This window comes from Labrus mixtus, chromosome 7 (assembly GCF_963584025.1).
Source record: "Labrus mixtus chromosome 7, fLabMix1.1, whole genome shotgun sequence".
Classification (NCBI taxonomy): Eukaryota; Metazoa; Chordata; class Actinopteri; order Labriformes; family Labridae; genus Labrus; species Labrus mixtus.
In genome coordinates this window covers 3,215,255-3,241,421 of record NC_083618.1, presented here as the reverse complement: position 1 = coordinate 3,241,421, position 26,167 = coordinate 3,215,255, and the positions used below count along the sequence as shown (strand labels likewise).

The window sequence follows — 26,167 nt, the reverse complement described above, 5'->3', positions numbered from 1 at the left end:
TGTGTGTGTGTGTGTGTGTGTATGCATGCGCTTAAAGAATAATGAGCAACACAACATTGTGGGACAAAATGCTCTTCTTTCTGCAAACTAGTGCAGAATTGATCTTTTAACCTCTTCCATGCAGCCCAGGACAAAAGCAAATCCATGCTAATGTAATCATTTGGACCAAATTTTGGACTTGAATTGTGTGCTGTTAAATTCAATGGGCCAGGTGCATGAAGATAGCAGTGTTGTGGCTGAAGTGACTGCCCATCAGACAAAGCAAAGCCAGCAAAAGACCAGACAGCGTTCGTTTCTTCTTGTTGTTGAACAAAAGTAGCTACTATGAACCACATTTCAGACCTAAAAACACCACCTATACAGTATATATATTTTTACTTCTACGACTGCCATGTTTTTTTCCTTCTTTTAATAAAATAGATGGGACCTAATCTGACTGAAGTCCTTGGACAGAGTTGAATGTTTTCAACTTAAAGTGTAATTATAATAATAATATTAATATGTGATTTTTCACACTTAAATATAATATAAATCAAGTATATCCTCTGAAAATAACTCTGTGAGTCATGACTGTCTACAATGGGTGTAACACCCGAGTCCCACTGTCTGTGATGTTTTCAGAGTTTTCAGAGTCCTACCTTCAGTTTGTTTACATCGCCGGGACGGCGGCTGACTCCTCCCCTCACGTATAAAAGTTGTTTAATTGAGGGACTAGAGAAAAGAAGAATAACATACTGTACTCACTGCTTAACTGTGTTTCTAGATCACGCTCATTTCAGGTAAATTTACATGCAGTGTGAAGATACGAGCATAATAAAGATCGCTAGCATTAGCATGCTAACACAACAATGCAGCGCAAGTTGTTTTGGTTTCATGCTGGTGCTCAAGGGCGACATCTGCTGGATCAAAAAATCACATATAAAGCCTTTAAGCATAAGCACTTTTAGTTTTAAAGTAATAGCAAGAAGCAACATAAACTATTTAAGTAAACTACTCTGACACTGATTGAATTTCTTAAATTACCCAACATGTGTGGAAAAGACAGAAGTCAGATGTGAGAGATATTGTAGAGAGATACTTTACCATCAATTACCCCATTGTAGAGCTAACACTTTAACCTTCCACTGGACAATGAAGTTGTAAAATCTTTATATTTATGGACAAAGGTTTCTAATCAAGATTGATCAGATCATTTTTCAAAAATCTATCTATTTAATTCTGTGACCTATTCAGATGCATTTAACACTGCTGCCAACAGAGGGAAAATAGGTGACTTCTACATCACTTGTTACTTTTACAGGTCTTTCTTGGAGGTGTTTCATTGTAAGTGACATTAAGGCTTTAAAGGTGAACAGTAACACATTAGATCAGTGGTAGAAAATTGAAGGATGTGTGTGTTAATGAAAACCAAAGGGTGATGAATGGAAATGTGAGAATAACAGTTAAAAATAAAAGATCAGAATTAATTGGCCATCCTAATCATTTTTCTGATATATTGCTGGAAAAGGAAAAATGAATTGCTTTCTGACTTAAAAGGATTCTCTTTCCAAAAAAGGGGTGGAGAAGGGTGTAGCTATGGCCACAAATTGGGAAGGCCAACACAACGTGGCAGTGCCATTGTGGCTGCAGCTGACACATTTTAACAGCAGGTGAGATCTCAACTCTGAAATCTCAGAAGAGCAACTCTGCTTCTTGTGAAATCCTGCTATTCCTTTTTCCTACCTGCAGAATGAGGTTTTAAATTATAGTCTTGCCATATCTGCAAAGCTATTTGTAGCTAAAGATAAATAATATTGAGGTGTACTTCATTAAAAAGAGATGCTTTTTTTAAAATTATAACACACATTGAACACAGTGGAAAGAGCCCCATTATATGTACATGTTTTCATGCATATCTGTTCATAAAATCTAGTACCTATTCAAAGCTGAGATTTCAAACCAGCGTGTTTTTTTGTCTTTCTGTGAGTGCTTGAGAGGACAAAGTGGAATAAAGAACAAAGACAATCACATATTTTGTTATTTTACTCTTAAAAAAAGATTAGTCAAATGAAAGTAATAGAAATAAGTACGCAGTTATTGTTAGATATGTGTTGTTTACTTTTGGACTTTATTAATTTTCTTAGAACTATTGCAAGTTAAGGTTAATTAAAATAAGATCCACTGTGGACATTAATTGTACTATTTAAAAACAGCAGTGGATGATAAAGATAGCAGCAATGCCTCAATAACTATATACAATAACTATAAACACATGTATTATTAGTGAAACATTTGATTTGGTAGACCAAAGTATCTAAACTCTCACACTGTAACCGATGTCTTTAGGATTTTATTCATCATAGATTTAAGATTTATATGAATCTGAGAATGTTCTGTTATAATACTATTATAATTGAGTCAAGAAGTGGTGATAGCTCATTAACACTCAGCTTCACCACTGTATGCTAGGAAAACAATATTCAGATCATCACAATCATGTGGATCATCCTGCAGGTCAGAGCTGCTTTCTCTCTGATATACACTCTGCTGAACGTTTGATTCTACTGTGAGGGCACTCACTCTTTCGACTCACTTCAATCAGGTGTGTGTGGCCCTGATTGGCTCTGATTAAGCCCAGGTGTGGGGAGCTTTCATATACCATGAGCTGACTCATTATCTCACCTTCAGAGGTAGTGAGAGGTTCGCCCTGTGGTTTCGCGAGTGGTTGGTGTATATATAAACACCAACTCAGAACTTTGTGTGTATTTGATGTCAATTGCCTGTTTCCCAATGTATAACTTGGGGTGCTGGAGAGTTGGTTGTGACTCCAGCCTTTTTGGTTATCAAAGGTCGCCCGGGCTGCCTTTGCCTTTCGTTTGCAGTGGTTTGTGAATAATTTTCAGTGCAATATTCCATTTAGGATGCCTGTTGTGGCTATATACAGTTTTGTTGTTTTTTCCCCCCTTTCCAATCTATCGCCATTGCGATTTTGTGGTTATCCTTTGAGACACCCCTGGGTCCGCACCTGCGTCCCAAGCCCCCCCCCCACAAATACTGCACACAATGCCTGACTTTCACTTGCTATAGATGTGCAGGGTTAGAAAGAAAGTTAACTAATAGATCATTATCAAGCAAACTGCCTTAGGCTTGTAAAACATAATGCGGTAATGAAAAAAACATTGTAAAAAGTATACTGAATGGTTCATTCCACAGAAAATGGTGTTGCAAAGCCCGTTCAGAGTACTTACCGGATGTGAGCCTCAGCTGTAGTAGCTGCCTGGTTGAACTGTTCAGTCGTCTGCTCGTAGTTGTCAAAGTTCTGCAGACACAGAGACCGCGAGAGAAAGTACAATGAGAATCAATTCAGGGATATTCTACCCTATTAAATAAATTCCAATTCACCATGAACTGGATGCTCAGACCAGACACATGATGCTTTTGAGGATTTAGAAAACATGCACCCCGGCTTTTAACTTTGTTCAATTTTCACATCAAATTCATTTAGAAGATAAAGCCTAAGAGCTTGCTATAATTCAAATTTATTTATTTAAGCCTCAGTTCCAGCACAAATAAGCCAATAATGATGAGCAAAATTAATGAAGGCCTACTGAAAAAGCCACATTTGTTAAATTAGCAACCTTTAAATTTTGCAGAACTGCTTACAAATTTGAATGCTAATGGCCTCTTAGTGTTCACTAATGTTGTTTTTTGTGAGAAAGAGTGGCATTTAAACAGAAATAATTATACAGATGGAGCTGTGCAAAGTTACAAAACACCTTTCTACTGAAGTAATCAGTGATCACAGTGTTAACTACTCTGCATTAAGGTCAGAGCAGCTCACAAGGGGATCAAGTGACAAGGAAGAGGTAAAGATTGCATGTAGTTTTAGAGAAGCCACAATGCACAATGCATTTAAAAAAGATCCCAATTTTTAGACAAAAAATAAATCCCCAAACAGGCTTTGGATCAGAGCACACTGAATTCAGTTTGACTAGAATGCCCAAACACAAAGCAAATCTCTCTCACTGTACCACCCTCCCTAACACATTCACTGGGCAGTAATCACCATTTTAAACCAATAACGGCAGTGCTCACGCTTTTACTTAATTATTCCCTATATTCCCAATAGATGAGGTGATAGGAGAGGAAGATAATTGCAGTGACTGAGCGAGGAAAGAGATGGGATCAAACACAACCCCCCCCCCTCCACAATCCCTAGCACTCTACTCCTACAGTGCCCCCAAGTCATTTTCATATCTCATTATTTCACACTGATCCTCAGACATGCTTCTCCTGATCTCAATGTCTGGTGTTGGAAAAGACTCAAGTAGAGTAGTGAGCATCTTTTTCCTTAATCCTGCTAGTATGCACTACAATGTATAAATTGGTTCCTAATCTTTTTTCTTCCCTGTATTAAGAAGAAAAACAGCATAATTTAGTTATCAGCATGATATAAAGTAAAAGAGAGCATGTTGCTCTAACTAGTTACCCATGCCAATTACCAATAGTTGTGTTGAAGTATCACGCAGACAATTTCTATTACAGCATCACATAAACTACTGCCATTCACTGAAGAAATGTACCAGTTTATGTCAAGAGAAGTTATTTCTGCTAGTGCACTAACAACCTATAATGAATTTATCTCAATCAAATTCTGCTTTTAAAGTTTTTATTGGTATAGTTGCTTTTTAAACTGACACCAATGGTCTGTTTAGGCTGTGTTTGACAATGGGGAAATGTTAAACTTGATGAGGTACAGGTCTTATTCCTGCCAGTTGTGTTACCTGGCAGTGTTATACTGGATTTCCCAGGGACAGGATTCAGGATTAGACTCCTGTTGCTGTTAAGTCTCCCCATTGCTAATCCGTGGACAAGTCTTAAATGCCACATCCTGACAGGGCGGTAACAACTGCGGCTCCAAAGCAAGTCAGGTATACTTCATCGCAGCATTATGTACTTTTAGCATACATAAAAGTACACTTGATCGGTTAGTTTTGTCAAACATTTTAGTATGCAGCCTTCATTCAAAAGGGCTAGAAACCGATCCCTGGATTCATAAACATTTGCAAGATAGAAGTCCCACTTTCTGATAGAAGAGAGTTAGCTAATACTTTGGCAGCCGCCCTGGGAATGTGTGGTTAAAGGTTAGCTGCATGTTAGCGAGTGAGCCTTTAGCCTAAAGTCAAAGGCTCAGTGGGTAAACTCAACAGAGAAAGGCTGAGTTGAAACTTGAAAGTCTGGGATTGCCTGGTGTGATATCCAGTGTTTGAGCCAAGATAAAAGGCTCCACTGGGGTTTAAACTCATGGACGCCTCAGATTATGCAGGACAGAGAGAGTAGGAAACAAGCAAGGGAGCAGCAAGCAGATGACTGGTAAAGAGAACTTCTCAGTGATGATTGGTGTATCATGCCAAGGCTCTAACTTAAAGGTTTGGAGGGGTTAGACGTTGGATGTTTCAATGCCTCACACATGGAAGAAGTGAACATATTTCACAATGTTGGCAGTGTGGAAGCAATACTTTTATTATAATATTTGATTCATTATTTTCCTGTTTGAATCCTACCAAGGCATAGAGAGTAGCCTACAGGAACATGGGGCCTGATCTAAATTGACCCAAACGTCTCCTCCTCTCATACAAACTAACAGTCAAACAACAGTATGTCTTTATCCATGGATATTAACCAAAATGTTTAGCTTTTTTGTTATGGAAGGGATGTCATAACAAATTTTAGAAATAAGCACCTGCCCCCATCATGAGGGTTACATTTAAGTTAGCTGTGAAAGATAATTCCCCCTTGTATCCATGGTGTATAGGTTAGTGTTACATTGAAAATTATTATTTTTCTGAAGGAATTCTTACATTAAGATCCGTCAGGGCCTCTGAATGACTACTGTCAGGTACCAGTGTCTCTGTGTTTGCATATATAAAGTTGTCTTATTGAATTAAGAGAGGAAGACAAAAAAGATGGAGAGTTCAGTTAAGATGTTTAGTGGCCTGTCAAAGTGGCAGGCTAGAAAATAATATATTTCAGACCCTTGATACAACTATCATGTCTGTGGTCTTGGAAATAGAAAAAGGGCAAGGAGACAAAACAGAGGAGAGAAAGTGCAGAAGTAGTATTTGGATTGAATCGCAGGTACAGCTTATCCAGTCGTAATGCTGGGGGACCCCAAGGCTGTGTTGATTTTTGTGTGTATCAACATGTTTTTTTTGTGTCAGTTGAAAGAGCAGACCCAGAGCAGCAGCCCCAGCTCAGCTGACACCAGAGAAGTGGCAGTACTATCACTGGCACACATTCTCTGAGCTTTTCCCAGTCGTTTGCACCCATGGGGACAAAAGCCCAATGTGGAGAAACAGGAAAGGGGGGATGATAACCCTCAGCGGGGTGTGGGGGGTGGGGAATAGGTTTTGGAACCACTCGTGGAGGGGATTAGTATGGATGTGTGTGTGTGTGTGTGTGTGTGTGTGTGTGTGTGTGTGTGTGTGTGTGTGTGCGTGAGCTTGCATACATGCAGGTGTGTGACTAAATCTGTGTTTGTACGTGAATGCTTGTGTTGGATGATCCTTACATGCACACTCGTCTGAACACCCTCCAGCAGCTGAGGATTGAGATGGGCTGATGTCAGGATTTTGAGGGGTGTCGCGGGTTGGGGTGGGGTGGGGGTAGGGGTGTTTCATGCTCCACACTTGGATGAAGGCGGATTAATTTTTCGGGGGGGGGGGGGAGATTAAAAGAGGTGAATTTAAAACTGAGACTTGTTTACAGAGTCACAGGGTATGTTGCCACAGGGAGACAGATTTACTCCACCTGTACGCTGGGAAGAGATTAAGGAGGCATCCACAAATAAACCAGAGAGAGAGAGGGAAGGAGAGAGAGAGAGCGAGAGAGAGAGAGTACCAGTATGTTTAGGGGTGTTGTCTTTTTGTTAGAAACAGAGGGGAAATGCAAAGTTGTTCACTGGCTTGGTTATTCTATCACAATTACTTCTGAAGTGACAGCATACACACAAATCTGTCACACAACCCTCCCAAAAACACACAAACACACACACATATGTGCAGGCTTTTTCCTCATGTGTCAGTAGTGGACTCAAAGAGCATCATCAGCCTTTGGACAAATACGATTGTCTGTTATCGTCATTCATCCCTTAGGCAAACTGGACACCAGTGTGTTTGTTTTCATACAGGTAATCAACCTCACTCACACACATACACACACACACACACACACACACACACACACACACACACACACACACACACACACACACACACACACACACACACACACACACACACACACACACACACACACACACACACACACACACACACACACACACACACACACACACACACACACACACACACACACACACACACACACACACACACACAATTATCAGCCTACTATAAAGGGCTGCTACTAAGCCAGAGTAAAATGTTGATTCAGAAGAAGATCACACACCAATTACCTGTGGATTCTACTTCTAATCTGTCTGCTTTTTCCTTTGGCTTAAATCTCTGCCTCAGATCATTAACACATGCAAACAGTGTAATAGCTAGTGTATGAGGGGGTGCTTGTGCTATTGAAGATTTTGTATGCAACAGCAATACAGAAGTGAGAAAACAGAACCCTCTTATGGGATTATCATATAAGTATAAAATCGTAGCCTGGTATTCACACTTTCCCAAAGGTATTAATCACCTTTAAATGTGAGCGTCATATTAACTGGATTGAATATGAGACTGATGGTGAAGGATGTCTCACTGAGCAATGTACAGATGTCTTCACATGCCTGGATCATCATTTATGTGAAAAGTGAGACATATTACCACTTCAAGTTGGGTTTTGCATTTATATATATATGACCTATGTCAGTCACAATTCAACTTTTTTAAGTGGCAATTTATTTCACCCAACTGGCATTAGCCACAGGTAAAAGAGATTGAAAGGAAGAAGAAATGGGCAGGGTAAAGGAACTGCTTAATGCACAGTCCATATAGCCTCTTTATCTCTCGCTCTCAGTCCCCCTCTTTCTCACTTCCTCATCCGCATGCAGGTCAGCCGCGAGCAAGTGAGGGGTGAATAGAAGCGATAGAAAAGGCGAATGCTGCGGCAGGCGGGGGAACGATAGAGCATCCTCCACTCTTCTGCCAATCAGTCTCTTCCGTCAAGCATTGAGGTGTGTGCTGCTTGCCACACGGCGTGCAGGGGCCCTTCTATTTAACTTGGCTATGTAAAAGGTTTTCTCAGAGGCCTAAAGGAGGCGAGCACCGTGGACTAGATAAGGTCCACCTGATGGGTGCTGCCAGGCGGAGGGGGTCTATTGAATACTGAAGGGAGAGTTCTGGGTGTGGTGGGGTAGACACAGGAGGTATGTGCGATTACTCTATCCAGTTACATCACTTGAATATGTTTTTGGTTTTCAGCAATGTAAAGGTGCCCTTAAAAATAACATAAATATTCTTTCATCATATTTTTGTATCTTTCTACCTAGGATTTTCTATTCTTTCATTTTCTTTATTTTCAATCTGCCTTCTTTACTATTTACACCACTTCTTTATTCTTTTGTCCATCCCAAAGAGCACAAATCCTTTTTCAGGGTCTATCACACTGAGGGTACTAACCTTGCTTGCGGCAAAGTCTTTTAACAAATCTGCTCAGGTTTACTTCATAGGCAAGGAACAGATATGCCTGTGGCTTTTACCGAGTACAAAATATCAACAGTCAACTAGTGCTAAGGTCAAGGGAATACGGGACATCATTTCTTAAAAGCGTCTTAATAAAGGTACATACTGTACAGGTGATGTGAAAAGCAGAGCACATTTTGATTAATCTACTGAAGATTTCAGAGACACAGTGCTGTGAAAGCTCTTAAGAGTGCTGGTTTATCAACAACACATTGTGACTCTCATCTGCCTGCTGAACGTACAATTTGATACAGGTATGTGGACCTGACATTTCCAAGATAAAAAGAGAGCCTGGTGTCCCAGAGAGATTTTAGTCCCTAAGGAGAGTAAATAACATGTCATTTAAGACCATATTTCTGATGTTTAAAGCCTAGTTTTTTTATGAGAGCATACAGGACATTGTATCTAGTGAAGTCTCCTTACCTACAATCCTACTCCCTAAACTGTTCAAACAAAGAGGATGAATTGATGAAAAAAAATGCTCTTTCATTTACTTCAATAAGACAATGCTAGCACTTCTGTAGTTGCACTAACATGGTCTCAGAATGTGGTTCAACTCTAAGTGGTCATCTTAATTGTAAGCATGTTTAACGAGTGAGGAAATGGTCCTTACCTTTTTCTCCAGTGTTGCTAGTTGCTCTTTATAGAAGCTGGAAATGCTGGCCAGTTCCTTCTCCTTCCTCTCCAACTGTTTAGACTGACACAGGGATAGAAAGGGAATAATAAATGAAAAAGAGGGCAATGCAGAAGAAGGAAAATAAATAAAAATTAAAGAAGGACATTGCATTCGTTTCAGAAAATGTAAACCCAATTGTTGTTCTAGTTCTTTTTACGGACATAAGAGCATGGGTTTAAATGACTTGACACTGATCTCACCTGACAAGTTTTTAGCTCTTTATGAAACAGAATGAAATGAATACTTGTGCATCTTTATGACCTATAAAAGCAAACAAAAGTGATAACTTTGATATGGTCAAAAAGTGTTAATACCTGAAACCACTGCCATGGGGTTAGGTGTCAAATGAGGATATTAACAGCACGCTACAGAAACAAACATCTTTTACATTTCCCATGGGAAAAGTTCTTGATGATTGATTCATTAGATTTTTTGAAAATAAGCTGGATGAGATGTTTTGTTCAAAAACACTACACACACATGTACAGGACAAAACCAAAGAAATAGAAGTGCCACTTTGTCCACAAGGGGCACTAAAACTAACTGCCTTGTTAATAATGAGGATGAATGAAGTATCAATGAACCCTCATATTTCAGTTAAAAAGAAAATCCATCACTAAGTAAGTATGACCACTCTACCACTATAAATCATCACTTCAATGGATATCATTTTGTATTGGGACATATTAGCTTCATTTCAGCATTTTGTGCCCTATCAGTCATTTTACACTACTGTAATATTGTGATGGCAGAAAAACAATTGAGCTTCTGTATCAGCTGAAGCACAACCACTTGTGTTAATGACATCACAGAAGAGACATTTACATTTGGCTGAAATCACATATTTTCTACAACACAACATCACTGAGCTCCTGCCTCTGGAAACAGATCACTGTTGCAAATATTTCAAGAAAACAGAGCATTAATGATTATATCCTCCTATGCTGTGTGGTTAAAATATCAGTAGTAGTTTAATCATTTTTAAATCATTACTTTAAAATGTCTAACTTTTAATTATTCAACTGACACATCCACCACTCTATGAAAACTTCACAAATCGGATTCTTTCTTTTTTATTAAGGTTTATTCTTGGGCTTTTTATGCCTTCATTTTAGAGACAGGCAATGGATAGAGTCAGAAATCAGGGAGAGAGAGAGTGGGAAATGACATGCAGGAAAAGAGCCACAGGTCGGATTTGAACCAGAGCCACCCGCTTGGAGGACTTTGGCCTCCGTACATGGCGCACGCACTTTAACCACTAGGCTACTGGCGCCCCCAAATCTCTGATTCTTGATGTATTTATGGAGGGTAAACAAAGTAAAACATAAAAGACTGGCATTAAAATGACTTACAAAACTAATCAGCTGGCATGTGACTGGCACAGCGACACAGCAGGTGCTGACATGGCGATGTTGGCGTTAGGATGAGGTGAAACACTTTAATATGCCCGCTGAGCCAAGCTTTGACAGGCAGATAGATGGTAGATTGGCTGTAGGAAGAGCCATAGTTTGGGCCATGGCCATAGCAGCATGCAAGCAGAGGAAGATAGGAGGCAGACGTCAAAAAGATACACTGTGAAAACAAGTTGCCAGGAGTAAAAAAAATATGTTTTTTTTAATGCACATGTGCAAGGATTTTTAGATAAAAGAGTCACTGACAAACCACAGTTTCTAGTACCACTGAATTCACAGTGCTTCAACAGTAATATGCAATTTCAAAAGGTGGAATAAAACGGGATACGTACTCACGAACACAATAGATAGAAGCAGAAAAAGCATAATGAAGAGGTTTAAAGCAAATGTCACACAGACAGTTAATAAAAGAAGATGTTAATGATTTACAAAAGAAAAAAGATAGCAATGTAGGGACGTCTGTGTAGTATGCCAACAAGGCAACTGAACTATGATCTCTCACCATGTCGCCAGCTTCATGTGTTTATCAAATGCTTTTCTAACCCATCTCATTTCAGATTACGGACAATCAAAGAGCAACATATATTGCAATAAAGCCTGGTGCGGTTTGGTGTGGTTTCTTAATATGAAGAATAGCAATCTATTAGTAATCTTCAGAAAACATACTATAAACCATAAAGTTGTCAAAACAATCAATACTTTTCAATACCATGTTTAAAAAAAAAAATCTATTTTAATGATCGATAATTATGGAAAAGCATTTGAAAAACTACAGATACTTCAATCATAGTTTAACCAAAAGCAATGCGTTATGGAACAGAAATGCTGTTAACTAATTCATGCAATTAAGACAGTGTGCCGGAGGTTGTCTGCAATTTTTGGTAATTAAAAAAAAAACATTAAAATAAATATGGGAGCCTCTGAATTTTGTTTTTATTACTATGGTATCCAACAAGGTTGTTTTTTTACTAGTACAATATGGAAGTTTGCAATTCTGGTATCATGACAACCCTAATACCTCATACTGGATTCAAATACATTGATTTGTACTAATTCTAGCTGAACTGAAATGTAGTGAACTGAACCGAGGAACAAAAAAAAACTTGCAGCTCGGTTTAGATCTCAGTGTTTACAGTGCATCTGTCAGAAGTTTGGTCATGCTGTGGAGAGTATGCAGTGGATCAAAGAAGAAGCTCAGCAGCTGTACAAACTGAATCACATATTTTGACTAAAATGCACAAAAGGATGGGCAGCATGCACACTGTGAGCAGAGGGTGGTTCAGTTCTCTCTAGAATGCACACATTTGTTCGGAGGGAGTTTACATATGTGTGCCTGCATTTTAAAGTGAATATTTAACAACGCTCAGGCACTCACAAACACACGTTGTTTCTTGCCCATAAGGTTAATGAGTGAAGCTACAAGCTGGGGGAACATGATATGGTGCATGAACACAATGAAGCTGGCTGACAAGAAAAGGCAGCAATAGGGCATGGATTTATGTAGCACTGAAAGTGTGTATCATGGACATACGCACAGACACACACATTCAGTGTAACGCCATGGTGTAATTTTGAGTTGTGCATTAGTGAGGGTGATATAGATCAGATGGAGTACCAGCATCATCCCTGGATGATCTTCTTTGCTCTTAGCTGATATGGTGAACACAGGTGTACAGATACACACATGTGTACTTACACACAGACATCACATTACATCTATTGTAATCCAATTTAATCTTATCCTAACTTAACAGGCACATGCATCCCAAAAGACCACATCTGCAAATCCCTAGACTGTGCTTACTGCACTTTTTCCTTTCCGCAGCGTCTGTTTGATGCTTAAGGGCTGTGTGTGTAGGAATGTAGGTTTGTGTGTAAAATCACCTCTGCTAGCAGCGCAGATGATGTGTAATTTTCTAGCTGAATACCTCCCAAAGTGTTGTTGTGTGGAATGTTGGCGCGGCACACTCACAGCCTCGCTTTAACGCACAATGAAAACATGACATTTGAATAGAGGAGAGAGAGAGAGAGAGAGAGAGAGAGAGAAAGAGCGAGAGAGAAAATAAAAAGAGAAAGGACGAGGTAGAGAGAAAGAGCAAGAAAAAAAAATGAAAAGCATTAGAAGTGTTGCTTACCCAGGAATCCAAATCTGCTGGCTAGGAGAGAGTCAAGGAACAGAGGGTTAGTGAAATGGCAGAGGGTGTTAGGTACGTGCAAGATGTGTAGAAACAATTGATATGTGATAGAGAGAAAGAGGAGAAGGAAGTAGCAAGATCCAGGTGGATAATAAGAGAATATTCAAAATGGCTGTGCAAAATAATGTGTATTCCCCATACCATATCGATTTCCCCACCCTCTACATCAATACATTAAATGGATTAAAATGTCCTTGAGTTTCCCTTAAATTCCTGGAATCCAAAAAAACTCTGTGTCCCTGTAGATACTGTTAGTTGCAGCTTGCTCCTGGACCCTAAAGCTGTCGCGAGCAAGAGAGAGAGAGGAGCAGTGGGTAGAGCGACACGCAGAAGAGGTTTTTGTGGGAGCGGGGATGATATATCAGCAAAAATAATAAATAAGACATTATTTTATTTCACATCAGTTACACTCTAAAGACTCAATAAAATGATTACAGTTCTTCACAAAAATGCAGACAGGAGTACGTTTGGTTTATGTGCTGCTGTTCCCCATTCAAGCGGCAACCCCCAGTGTTGGATATGAAGCCAATGCGGAAGTGCAAAAGCTGCAGTTCATCAAGTGTCCACATGAAGCTGGCTGCAAAGCCCTGATGTACCATTAACACCGATATTAAAATGCCAATTTTTACAGCAGAAAAAAATGTTTAAATCCTTATAAAAAAAATTATTTGGTCTGAATAGTTAGTGTCTTTATGATTGGTATACACTGGATTGAATTTCTTTACAACTCATCTGTTTTGATTTTATGAAGGATAAGACTTGTTCATAATTAGGCACGTGGCTGACCTGACGGATTGTGGGCGCAGTGTAATCGTTAGTGAGGAGGCTTATGATCAGCCTCAGCTCCAGCTCTTTGCCTGGTGTTAGGTTTTCCACAATTTTCTTTTGAGCCATCATTCACAATATTACGACCGCCATTGACAGTTAAAGCCCTGACACACCCAGGAGATCATTGGCCGTCGGTCCTAGTTGGACCGTCGAAGAGCGGTCGCTACCCATCGTGCATGTGCAGAACGTACGCGGTGGTTGGCCATCGGCTGTAGTCTCTTCGGTGTGTTCTAGTGCATTTTTTTGGCCAAGACAAACGGCGACGTGAGGCGACGCCACAGGTCGCCACAAGTTCTTTGCCGTCTGCTTGGTGTGTCAGGGCCTTTACATTAGTGTCTGTTTTAGACCGATACAAGAGAGAGTAAGCGATGCCACCTACGACGCTTTCATATAGTCCCAACCTGCAAAAAGTTTGCTGTGAGCTTCACAGTACTGCATAATGATTGACACACAGAAATGTCCCAAACACAGTAACATGATGAGAAAACCTGTTAATACAGACAGATTTGGAGTGATACCTGAGATGTAATACTACTGTGGAGGCAGCTTAATGTGTGCAGCACTTGAGTCAGAGACAATGTTCCTTATGGTGACAATAAAGTGTATCGTACCGTACAATATAATGTGACAGCACATGCTAGACCACTGCATGTCACAACACTTTTATCAGCATATCAAACAACATTCATGTTTGTTCAGTATTTATATTGAATACAGACAGGACACAATATCTTTGTGTGCTCTCAGCCCATTCCAGTATGAAAGACGGGGATAGATTAGAGCACTGGGTGGCTCTAATGTTAGCATGCCTCATAAAAACACCATTCAGTTAAATGAGGTGGACTCACAAAGCCAGTTGCTGCAGAATACTGCTTGTGTGCTGGGTAATCTAACGGATACAACCCATACCATCTGTTTAACCTCCCTGCTCCTTGGCGGCAGGCCCTAAAATGAATGTGTGTCTGAGTGTGACTGTGGTACCTGTATGTGTGTGTGTGTGTGTGTGTGTGTGTGTGTGTGTGTGTGTGTGTGTGTGTGTGTGTGTGTGTGTGTGTGTGCGTGTGTGTGTGTGTGTGTGGACCCCTACAGAGTGCTCACAGGAGTGTGGAGGTCCCATTTCCATACATGACAGACTCTAGAAGAGAGGTGATTGTTTTGTTGGGATACAGATGCAGACAAACACACACCAAAGCAGTTTTTGAGCGGTCCATGGGCCGTAGCAGACAGTTAAAGGTGCATCCATTCATTGTTTCTGCAGCTCAGACCTCCCCTGTGGCCAGCAGTCAGGAGCCTCAGCCTGAAACATTAGGAGTCTGGAGCCAACGAACTAGCAAAGAAAAAAAAAGGTCCCAGACACTCTAGGCCTAGGGCACAAATTTTCCTCAATATTTTACCAAGACAACTCATATGTTTAGTCAATTATTAATCAAGTCTATGCTCCCTTAGTAGACATAACAAAAATCAAAGACTAATTGGCTTGAGGTGTATGTAAAAAAAATAAAATAATAATAAAATATCAGGACATATCAAAAGTCAATAACTCTCTGTGGACAAATAAAAGTGGAGGTTACCATAGCAACAATTACTTTACTACACAGCAAGGAAAATAACTGCTAAGACTTACCTAACCTTTAATAATGAACCCAGCAGAGACACATCACCAAACAATGGCAGCGTAAAAAAAAACACCCCTCAATCACCATAAATGACACTCCATTATTTCACTCCCTTTATACAAGTCATACTGCATTTAAGAAAGTACTATTTCTCTCTTTCTATTGAAGCCAACAGGGGTTTATATAAGTGTGTCATATTGACAGACATCTCCTCTTCTGTACTTCTGTTATTTTGCTAAATCAGTCATCACAATGTTTAGTTGTGCTAAGGTGCAAAAACAGCCAGGGTCAAAACCTTCCTTTTAAACTGTTATAAACGGAATAAAGAACGACTATTTCTGTCACATTTCATGGCCATCAAACATATCAGTATACTCTTGGTCTAAAATATATGTAGGTGAACAAATTGAAGTTCAAATTGTGCCAGATGTTAGAGATTGATTCAGCACCATTTGCATAATTGTACGTTATTTTCAGCATCTAATTTTTTTTCTTTTTAAATAATTGACCAGCAGAGTAAAATCAATCATGAACCCTTAAAAGCCCACTGATTTATTGCATCACAATGCAGTTGATCATATCTTCTTAGCTCAACCATGTTCGGCATGGTTTAACCAGGAGTGTCACCAGATGCACCAGTTAGACAACGCTTCATGCTTGATTTAGACTTGAAATCTGACTGAAAGCAGTGTGTGTGTGTGTGTGTGTGTGTGTGTGTGTGTGTGTGTGTGTGTGTGTGTGTGTGTGTGTGTGTGTGTGTGTGTGTGTGTGTGTGTGTGTGCGTGTGTGAGAGAGAGAGAGGTGAGAGAGATGAGTGTGCATGTGAGTAAGTGTGTGTGCCTATATCTGTGTGGGAGAGAAACTGTAAGTGACAGAGATGTGACAGGATGAGACCTTTTAGTTTCCAACAAAACCTGACATGGTGAAATATGCTTGCTTGAAAATCAATTATGCAAATGATGAATTATGCAAATGTTACATTTGAATAAATCTATGTGTTTTGGGAGAAAAGATTTCAGTGTGGTGTTCTACCTTGAGTCAGGGAGAGAGAGAGAGAAAGAGAGATGAGGAGACAGAGATGAGGAGAGAGTTGTAAAACAGAGATTAGTTTGGAGAATGTCACTCGCACCCACAGTTTGTGCAGTCAAACTCCTGATTTGTCTTTTTAGGGAGAAAGTCTCAGGAAAGAAATTGAGCTTATTCAAGGACAGCTTTCTTCGTGTCATATTGATTCAGAAATGCAAACGTTCATCAGACGTTCCAATAATAAATGCTATTGGCACCAAGGTTGCCAAAATGTTTGATACTTTTCAATACGCAATGTCCTTCATTTTAATTATCGATCATATCTAAAAGTACTGAAAAATTTAGATTATCAGGCTTATTTTCAACCAAAAGCTGCTGCTAGAGAGAGAGAGAGAGAGAGAGAGAGAGAGAGAGAGAGAGAGAGAGAGAGAGAGAGAGCAGTCTAAACTCCCCAAATTGGCACAGTTGCAGTATTATTCTTTGTATCAATTGTTCCTCTTCTTTCATTATTATAAATAAATATAGTGTGAATAAGAACTGGATTGATGTTAATCAGTAGCAGATGTGTTTGTAGTGTTAAAATGTAACACACAGAAACAAAAGTAGAAACATCCTACCATGATGAACAATGTATATCTATATATCTATATAGATATATGAATAAAGAACGGTTCTCTGGGTATCCTCACATACTGACACTGTCCTGGATGAAAGTATACTTTCATGAGTCATAAGCCACAGTCACATTGCTCTGTGTTGTCTCACCATAAAGCTGTAGGAAAGCATATACCTTTTATTCATTTTATGCCCTGAATCAATAAATCTTTGCAAACATACTTCGACAACTTCACCTGGCCAATATGACATGAGCATACAGTATGTGTTTAAATAAGAAGCTTCATCAAGGTGAAGATTGAGTAATGTATTTTAATAGGATATGAGTGTGCTGAAATCAAATAGTCCCTAGCCATTTTTAGATTTTAATCAATTTCAGTAAGGGGCCCTGAGATTATATTACAGGGTGATTTGATCCTTTGAATCTTTATCAGTTCACAAAAACAACTTCAACATGATTGGACAAGTTTAGTTTTCCATACATTTAAATGGAAAAACAATCTATTCTTTGAAGTATAAATGCAAATCTATTAAATGTTCAGCCAGCTTAAAGCCTTGGGTAAATAACAAACAACATAAGTGATTGATGTTTTCACTACCGATTATATCGACTTAAAATTGGATTCAATATATTGATCCATATCCTGTAGCGTCACATACCCTACATAGAATTATTTTTTTTTAAATCAAACTCAATCTTAAATTAAAACCGCAAGCGGTGATGAAGGGCCCTCGCACCCCTGTGTATGTCGGGGTGTGTCGCGACCGCGGGAGTGCAGCAGCAGTGGAACGTGACTAAGCAGCAGGTCGTGCAGTTCGATTTGTGTAAAAGTCGTAGTACTGGCATGTTGAAATAGGCAGCGTAGTGAAGATCACATTCAATTTTGACGTAGAGCAGGTCAGGCTGGCACTGTCATGATAGCTATGAAATCTGGAGGAAATTGAGCATTGTATATAGGATGTAGTACTTACTCTTTGCAGTAGGTGGCGCTATGGTTGAAGTTGACTATTGTTATGTCAATGTGTTCAGAGGCCAACCTTGATCATACTTGGGAAATTTTAAGCAAATCCGAGAAAGTATGTATGATGTAGTACTTAGTCCTTGCAGTAGGGGGCGCTATGGTTAAACTTTATTATTGTTTTGTGTCACTGTGTTCAGAGGCCAACCCTGATCATACCTAATTTCAAGAAGATCAGACAAAGTATATAAGAGTTACAGCCACTTCCTGTTTGATGGCGATGTGATTTGTGGACTTCCTGTTGAGTTTTGGGCATGGGTTGAAGAGGCTTTTTTGTAGGTTTTGTCATGTTAGAAATGCATAGTAAAATTCAGAATTGTAGGTTCAACGTGCTGCTGGGGCTGAATGTTTGAAATATTGTAGGGGGCGCCACTGAGCCATTAAGCCACGCCCACTCACTTGAACGGTATAACATGTTTGACTTTACTACCAGGATTATATGGATGAAGTTTCGGGACAGTACGACTATGTTAAGCCCGTGAAAAAACGACTTCCTGTTTGATGGCGAGCGACGCGTCCGTATGGCGACAGCGTTGGACGTAGACGTTTGAGCTTGAAAGTGTTGTATGGTCAAGGTGTTAGCATGGTCCACACCAATTTTGAGGGGAAAATGAGCTACTGTGTAGCAATGGCTAATGCTAATTGAGAAGCAGTAACTTCCTGTTGTCAACAGGTGGCGCTGTGACTAATCAAAAAATGTCGATCATGGATGTGTTCAGGTCAGGTCCCGTATCATGCATGAGAAATGTTAATATGATTGAACACTGCATAGCTGAGATATCAGCAATTACTTATTTGGCACCTTGCCAAAACGCTCTAAAAACCTCAAATGCACGCCACGGCCACGCCCTTTGACGAAATAACGTGCGGAGCACAACGAGATATGTTGAGCCTGTGTAGAACACACTGACACTGAGTTTGCGTCGATCGGATGATCGCCCTCGGACAAGTGCGTTCAAATAGGAAGGCTGAAATCGGCGATTTTGGGCCGTTATCGTGAAATTCAACGTTAATTTATGGACTTCCTGTCAGGTTTTTTGAAATGCTGCAAGAGGATTTTTAGTCCGTCCCGACAAGCTTAATATGCGTACCAATTTCCGTGAGTGTACGTGAAAAAACCCTTTATGGGGAGGCCATTTTGAAAATTTCAAGGGGGCGCCACTGAGCCATTTTGCAAACTCCGTTTCCGAAACCACCAAAATATAAAATTTTTCACCAGATCTGATGACCGTGGAAAGTTTGGTGAGTTTTCGGGCACGTTCAGGCCCTCAAAAGTGGCCGCAAAGTGGCGGAAGAAAAATAAGGAGGATAAAAATAATAATCGCTAGGGTTTCAAGAGGGTCCTCGCACGGTTCGTGCTCGGGCCCTGATTAGAAGAAACATTATTTGCTCCATTACTTTATGTTTAAATTTCAAAATTCACAGCATATTACAAAGTTTTAAAAAAATTAAAAGGAAATGCACAGATTTCTGTCAAATAAGGTAATACAGACTCAGACTATACTGTTATACACGGGTCGAACATTTACTACAGCGTGTAAAGTCACCCCCCAAAGGCCCATTGTGAGCCAGGAAAAACCCTGCATAAAGGCTAAATGCACGACTTTTTACACCTAACACACGCTAACACAACAATGCAGCACGAGTTGTTTTGGTTTCATGCTGGTGCTCAAGGGCGACATCTACTGGATCAAAAAATAAATCGCACATTCAGCCTTTAAGTGTTTAGTAATGACTGAATAATATATGTATATAGAAATTCACTTGTTGCTAACGCTGATCCCTGAGTTTAGCACATTGGTTTGTAGTCATACCAATCAATAGCACCAAGTGAATTTGGGTTTTTGCAGTTACGGCAAGCCACAAGGGGAAAACATGGCAGTCAGCTCCGGCAAAGCTTAATGAAAGGACTCTGCATTTATAGTAAGTGACTTTTTGACAGAGTATTTTTCAGGTCTCTGCCTTAGAGGCTCATTAATACACGTACACAGCACACACACCCTCTGCCAGGAGGACCGGACAGAAGTTGAAATGCTCAGTGGATTTATCACACTTACACCTGTGGCTTGTTACACACCTGCACAAAAACACATGAAGTCGCACACAAGCATTCAAATGTTACAGTAGAAATCCAGAGGCATGAATTGGTTAGTCTAGCTGTTTGCTCATTAAATGTGTGTGTACGTGTCACATAGCCGGAGAGGTTGAATGAATTAACACTTGATCATCAGCCTGCGTTCTCACCACAGACTGTCACGCAGACACACATACAGAAAAAGACAGCTGACGAGAAAAAGGAGGAGGAAGTGAAGGAACACAGAAGTGAATAAAGGGAATAGGGGGAGAACGAAGGAGGTGGGAAACGAGAAAAGATGAAAATGAGAATGTAAACAGTTATTACATTTTCTCTGTCTGCCTACCACATTTCCTCTACTTTCATCACATAAAGCTTTAAATAGTGAAGTTGATCGTTTGAAAAACACCTGGAAAAGTCTTATGGACTATAGACAGGAACAGATTGGTTGGACTGGGCAGTGATCAAACCAGGTATTTCAACCCACAGGAACATGCCAGTTAAGGTTTTTCATCTCGACCGCCTATGTCTTCACTTGGCATTGGACTATCCTATTGTATTTTTCTTTCTTCTGTTTGAAATCTTTATTTCTCCAAATTAAAATAAAAGTTTGTCCAGCTTAAAACATATCCAGAAGGAATCAAGGCTTCACTTGTAAATCTGATAAAGTATTACTTCTACTGGCAAATACACCATAGGGACCAAACGTGTGCTTATTTTGTAAAATAAAGAAATACAACATCCAATACATCCAGCAGAAACACAAAGTCTATACTCAATCACGCTTACTGAGATTTCTCAGATGCATTCATTTTGGGAAACAGAAACAATGTGTTTGAAAAACTATTGATTTCACTGGAAAATGTCTAGTTTACCTTTGAAAACACACAGTCCTTACAAACACACACTGGGTCCCTTATTAGACATGAGATAGGACTTCACAAATGAAACAAATAGAAGAGAGAAAAGGATCATCCTAAAATAAACTGTTGCATAAAATCTAACTTAGAGACGTAAAGTTAAATACAAAAAAATACAAAATAAAAGCCCCAAAAACTTAAAAGGAAAAGACATCTAAATGCTAATTCAAATTGATCCCTATCTAAAAAACAAAACAAAACAACCTCGTACTATGTTTTTTCTCACATTCCACTATATGAGATCAAGCATCTGGCAAACATGACTTTTCCTCTGTATAATAAGTCTCTTCCAGCTGTCTCATTACATCACGACTTCTCTCTGATGGGAGACGTGTTCCCCTCCTACACATTTGTCCTTTGAACCTACAGGATTTGCCCCCCCCACATCGTTCTGCTCCTCACCGATCAAAATCTCCTCAGCCGGTAAGCGCTCCGCTCGTCAGCAATTACCGTCGCTCGAGACGGTGGAGAAGTGCTGTACATGTGTGCAGAAGTGCGAGCGTGCACAAAGGGGCTTAGCTGCTTTAACATGCATAAAAGATGTCAAGTCTGTGATTACACTAGCTGATAGCAAGTGGTTTAGCTGTGTGTGAAAGTGTATGTGTGTCTGAAAAGCTATTGTATTTCACATCAGCAGTGTCTATTAGAAACACATTTTATACCTGTGTGTGAGCAAATATGGGGACCTGTAGACTCAAAAGCCATCACTGCTGAAGGCTAATGTTCAACCCATTTGTCTCAATATAAACCTCTTTCTCCCACTGCAATATCCAAAGGTTCTTTTTTTTTTCTTGTTCCATCTTTCTCGTCTCTCTCTCCTCCACTCATTCTCCTGTCCCTCTCTTCCCTCTCCCATCCTCTGTCTTTGGCTAACAAGAAGAGTTAGCTATAGTCAGCTGGTAGTACGATCTAGACATCTGAATCTATCTATGATCCCTCCCTGTCGATGTTTCTTTTTCACTGAGCTCTCTGGCCTAATGCTTCCATGTCTTGCCTGACCAGTCTGCTCACGTATTTCAGTGTAAACGATTCTTCAATTCGGTCTCATAGGAGGGTGATGGGAAACTAGGAAGGCTAGTGGACAAAGCATAAAGTAAATATGTTCATGTGTCTTCAAACGCTACGCTGACATAAAAGCAGGTGCACAAATACATCTATATTGTATGGAGGTATAAGACAATGCATTGCAATCATCTGCTTTCTTATTTTAGATATATGCCGTCATGTTGGGTCAAGGAGGAAAAATAAGAGGATATGGGGAATGCAGCTGAAACAACACTTCCATCTGGTGCTGAAAAGCAAACACTCAAAGCAACTGAAGAGATATCAATTGACAGATTGATGTAACCGCCGGCTACTTCGGTGAAGAGGGATGAGACGGTGGAATGTTACAATGTCTTAGCCCAAAAATCATTTATGTTTGGCAAAGTCTTTAAACATACCACTGATAAATGAATACATGTTATATGACTTTATTATCTATGTAATACAAATGGAGAAAAATGCAACCCTCAATTAATCACATTATGTTTAAAGCAATAAAAGTGAGGGAATTAGCTGAGGCAACAGTAAATAGATCTATTGCAGAGGATTATATTCTGTGACAAATGTCTTTAGGACTTAGACAGCAGGGGGTCCTGCTGGTTAGCGAGAACATCTTGTAACTGAAGGCTGCATATTCGGTGCAAAACACATTTTCAGCCTTGTCAAGTGTCGTTTTCCAGTGCTTTGAAGCAGCAGCAAGGCAATACTGTTAAGCATGTGAGGCTGCATCCACTGTGGTCCGAGTGTTTGTCATCTCAGGTCTGACTTTAATGAATGTTGGGCTTTTCACTCTGCTTTTCATCATCTTTCTTTTCGACAGTGTCGAATGTTTCTCTCTGAGTCATCATTCAAACACACACACACACACACACACACACACACACACACACACACACACACACACACACACACACACACATACACACACACACACACACACACACAAACACACACACTGAGGACTGGGGTTGAAAAGAGGAAGATAAAAAGATGAGAAGCAGAGGAAGAGGAAAAAAATGCTGGGTGAACATGTAGCCCAGGAGCACATGTCGCTGTGCAGAGTATGCATCCATCCTGCCTCTTATCATCCCGGCAAACAAAACATGCTTCAACAATGCCACCTAGTGTCTATTTACGAAGCTACTTCACCTTTTTCCTCATCGTGCAGTCACAAATCTATCACATCCAAATACCAGACATACCAATTGAATAACCATAAATATGCAGCCAGAGGTAATATTATGTGATGTGAAGGTTAACGGGGTGGGTCTGATTACAAAGCAAGGAAATTAAAACTGATCAACAATTTCAATTTAAGTATACCACTTCTGAATTCCTGCTAAATAATCCCAGTCTGATATAAGAAAACGACCTGCCTCCTCCTCCTGCCTGCAATCTGTCTGGGTTGTTGAAGATAAGACGATCAAAACAGGGACGTCAGGACTGACCAAATGGGAAAGTCACCTCCCCTCAACACACATTTCAGCAGAAAAATATCTAACTGATAAAATTCTCATTAAAGATTATCCTTATTTATCGGAAAACTGAGGATCTGTCACCACCTGCAGGTACATGGCTTCTTCATAAGCAAATCATCGAGAAACTTCCTTGCCTTTTTGCTTCATTTGGACATTGTGAATGATTTATCACGGGGCAAGAATAAGCAACTTTCAACTTCTTACCCTGTTCTGACATTCGTAACTTAAATGATCACTTTCCTACGAGTCAAAAGCAAAAATGAAGAAACCAGAAACCAACATGAACAAGGGGTGAAGTGGATTGATGCATTAGGGCTTACATTTTGTCATACTGAAATTGATATTAAACTGCCTCCAGAGTTAAGAAACTACTAGATGAAGTATAATTAAATAAAGGTGAGGGGAATTTACATGACTAAACAACAATTCAGAGGTATTCAAAAGCCAAATTACAACAATACTGGAGAGGTGCCAGTTCACTTCCTGAGTACTGCTGAGGTGTCCTCGAGCAATGCCCTCGCTCTTTTCAATGTGATAGTTTTACGTCCTAAGTACCTACTTCATAAGACTTTTGCAAAAGTTTTATTTGTGCCTGTACGGCCTCTGCAATTCTGTATTTTAAATGAAATTTTTAGTTTGATGGTATTTTATTTTTCAAACTGTGCTGCCTCTCAGACATTAACACAATTGTATTTACTCTATGGAGAATATGTAGGATGGTTACATGTGTTTAATTCTAGGATACATTTTTTATTTGTGTGTTTATGTTCTTTTTCCTCTGAATAGATGTGATGTGAAGGGAAAAGGAAACAGACATGTATCATATTGTACAGCTGAATTTACTGTAAATAACAACAACAAAAATGGCAGTTGCATGAACACGAGCGCAACAGGTTGTGGACATGCAAAGATCCCTCTGCCGGGATGCAGGCCACCTCCACTAACAGATAGACCTAGGGAACAGGTACTGGATAGTTGTTTTTATCACAATCGTATACCCACAGATATAAAGGTGTGTAAAGGACTACTTCCCCCTAATTTACCTGATATGATTTTACGTGTCTGTGTCTTATTTTGTTACATTCCCTTAATGGAATGTTCTCTGAACTGGTCTGAATTAATGCTTAACTATGAAATGTTGTTTATCAATAATGGTTTTAGTATTGGAGAACGCAGGTTAAAGCTAGCAATGAATCCTCTAACATGTTACAAACATCACACACAAGTTACAACCTCCAACAAAGAATACACTTCCAAGGAAGCTCCTGAAATTCAGTAGGTTAAAGCAGATGCTTGTCATTATCCGTGTGTGTGTGTGTGTGTGTGTGTGTGTGTGTGTGTCTGTGAGAGTGTGTGTTTCTCAGCACTGAATGCCTGTGCATTAGGGCTCAATAATAATATCTTCAAGGATAGACAACATGACCTACTGTCTCTGCATCTACCAATTTTTATATGATTGTATTATTCATACCTTTACCTGAGAAAGACAGATCACCAAAGTGTAATGGGGGTTTTCCCTCTCTGTGAACTCAAGACAGATGCTGACACAGTTTAAATAGCACTGCCTCACTGCTGAGAAGCCTAATACAAGGTTTAAGCTACAGTATATTAAAAATGTCTTCACAATTGATGCAGAAGTTCAATACTCCCCTGCTTGAGAATATTTATTGTGTAATATCATCAAAAACAATTAATATTTTAATCATAACACTCATTAGTTCCTTTTGATAGGGGCTACAATCTTTGCATGTTTGAAAGTTATTTTTTTTCCCCTTTAAATCTTTTTTTTTTCTATTAAAATAATTCAAGGTCCGCTCTATTTTCTCAAGCTTCCTACTGGATTTCTTTAGTGGGTGAGTGCAAAGCTATGCCTTGTATAAATATTGCCAATATGTTTATTTTATTTTAAGTTATTTGTATTTTAAATGAGTTTAGTTTTTTCATACGGAGCCTCGCAAGGCTCAAGTCAGAAAAATAAAAAGCCGTTTGTATATTCATTCCAACTAGCTACTTTGGCTAGTTATCAAACCTCTGGGTATTTGCGTCTTGTTTTTGGTTTAAAACGTGCTTTACATGTACGCTGCTGTGCGTAAGGTACAGGCGTGTGACCCGTTGGAAATAATCTTAATGGACTGTAATGACCTTTTCTAGTTTTATCTAAATCTGATGTCATATTTTATTGTAACGGTGAACTTCAAATGTTACATCTAGATACTTGTTTTTAAATACAATAAAGATTGATGTATTTGCAAATGTAAGCTCTTTAATTACAAATTTCTTTAACATAAGTTGTCACATTATTTTGTGTGGCGATGCTGGTTATAGGTGCAGCTGCAAACAACTAACTCTAATGCACACATCTGATAATGTCATTGGAATTAATGTTGATTTGAAGTATGCTAGTGGAGTTGTGGATCAAAGTATTTAAAAACAGCAATATGGTTTAAAAAAGAATTTGTATTTATTGGTTAAAAAATTATCCTTAGGGGGTGTTCACACTTGACTTCTTTTTTCAACTGCCTGCGCATCTTTGTATCTGCATCTTTTTTATTTTTGTGACATTTCTCAAGGATACATAGTAGGGCTTGG

General features: G+C 39.5%; 1 protein-coding gene across 3 annotated transcripts in view; it reads right to left on the bottom strand.

Annotated features, from left to right (window-relative positions):
* The window catches only part of LOC132977512 (MICOS complex subunit mic25a-like), a 291,593-nt gene that overhangs the window by 255,108 nt on the left and 10,318 nt on the right, over window positions 1–26,167 (bottom strand). For 2 of the 3 annotated variants that reach the window (XM_061042130.1, XM_061042129.1), the window contains exons 5-7: window positions 12,899–12,919; window positions 9,289–9,372; window positions 3,228–3,298 (exon numbers count right to left, since the gene is read on the bottom strand). In XM_061042130.1, coding sequence (XP_060898113.1) covers window positions 3,228–3,298; window positions 9,289–9,372; window positions 12,899–12,919 — 176 coding nt within the window. The remainder of the gene's footprint in view (window positions 1–3,227; window positions 3,299–9,288; window positions 9,373–12,898; window positions 12,920–26,167) is intronic. The other variant, XM_061042132.1, reaches the window with a different exon arrangement.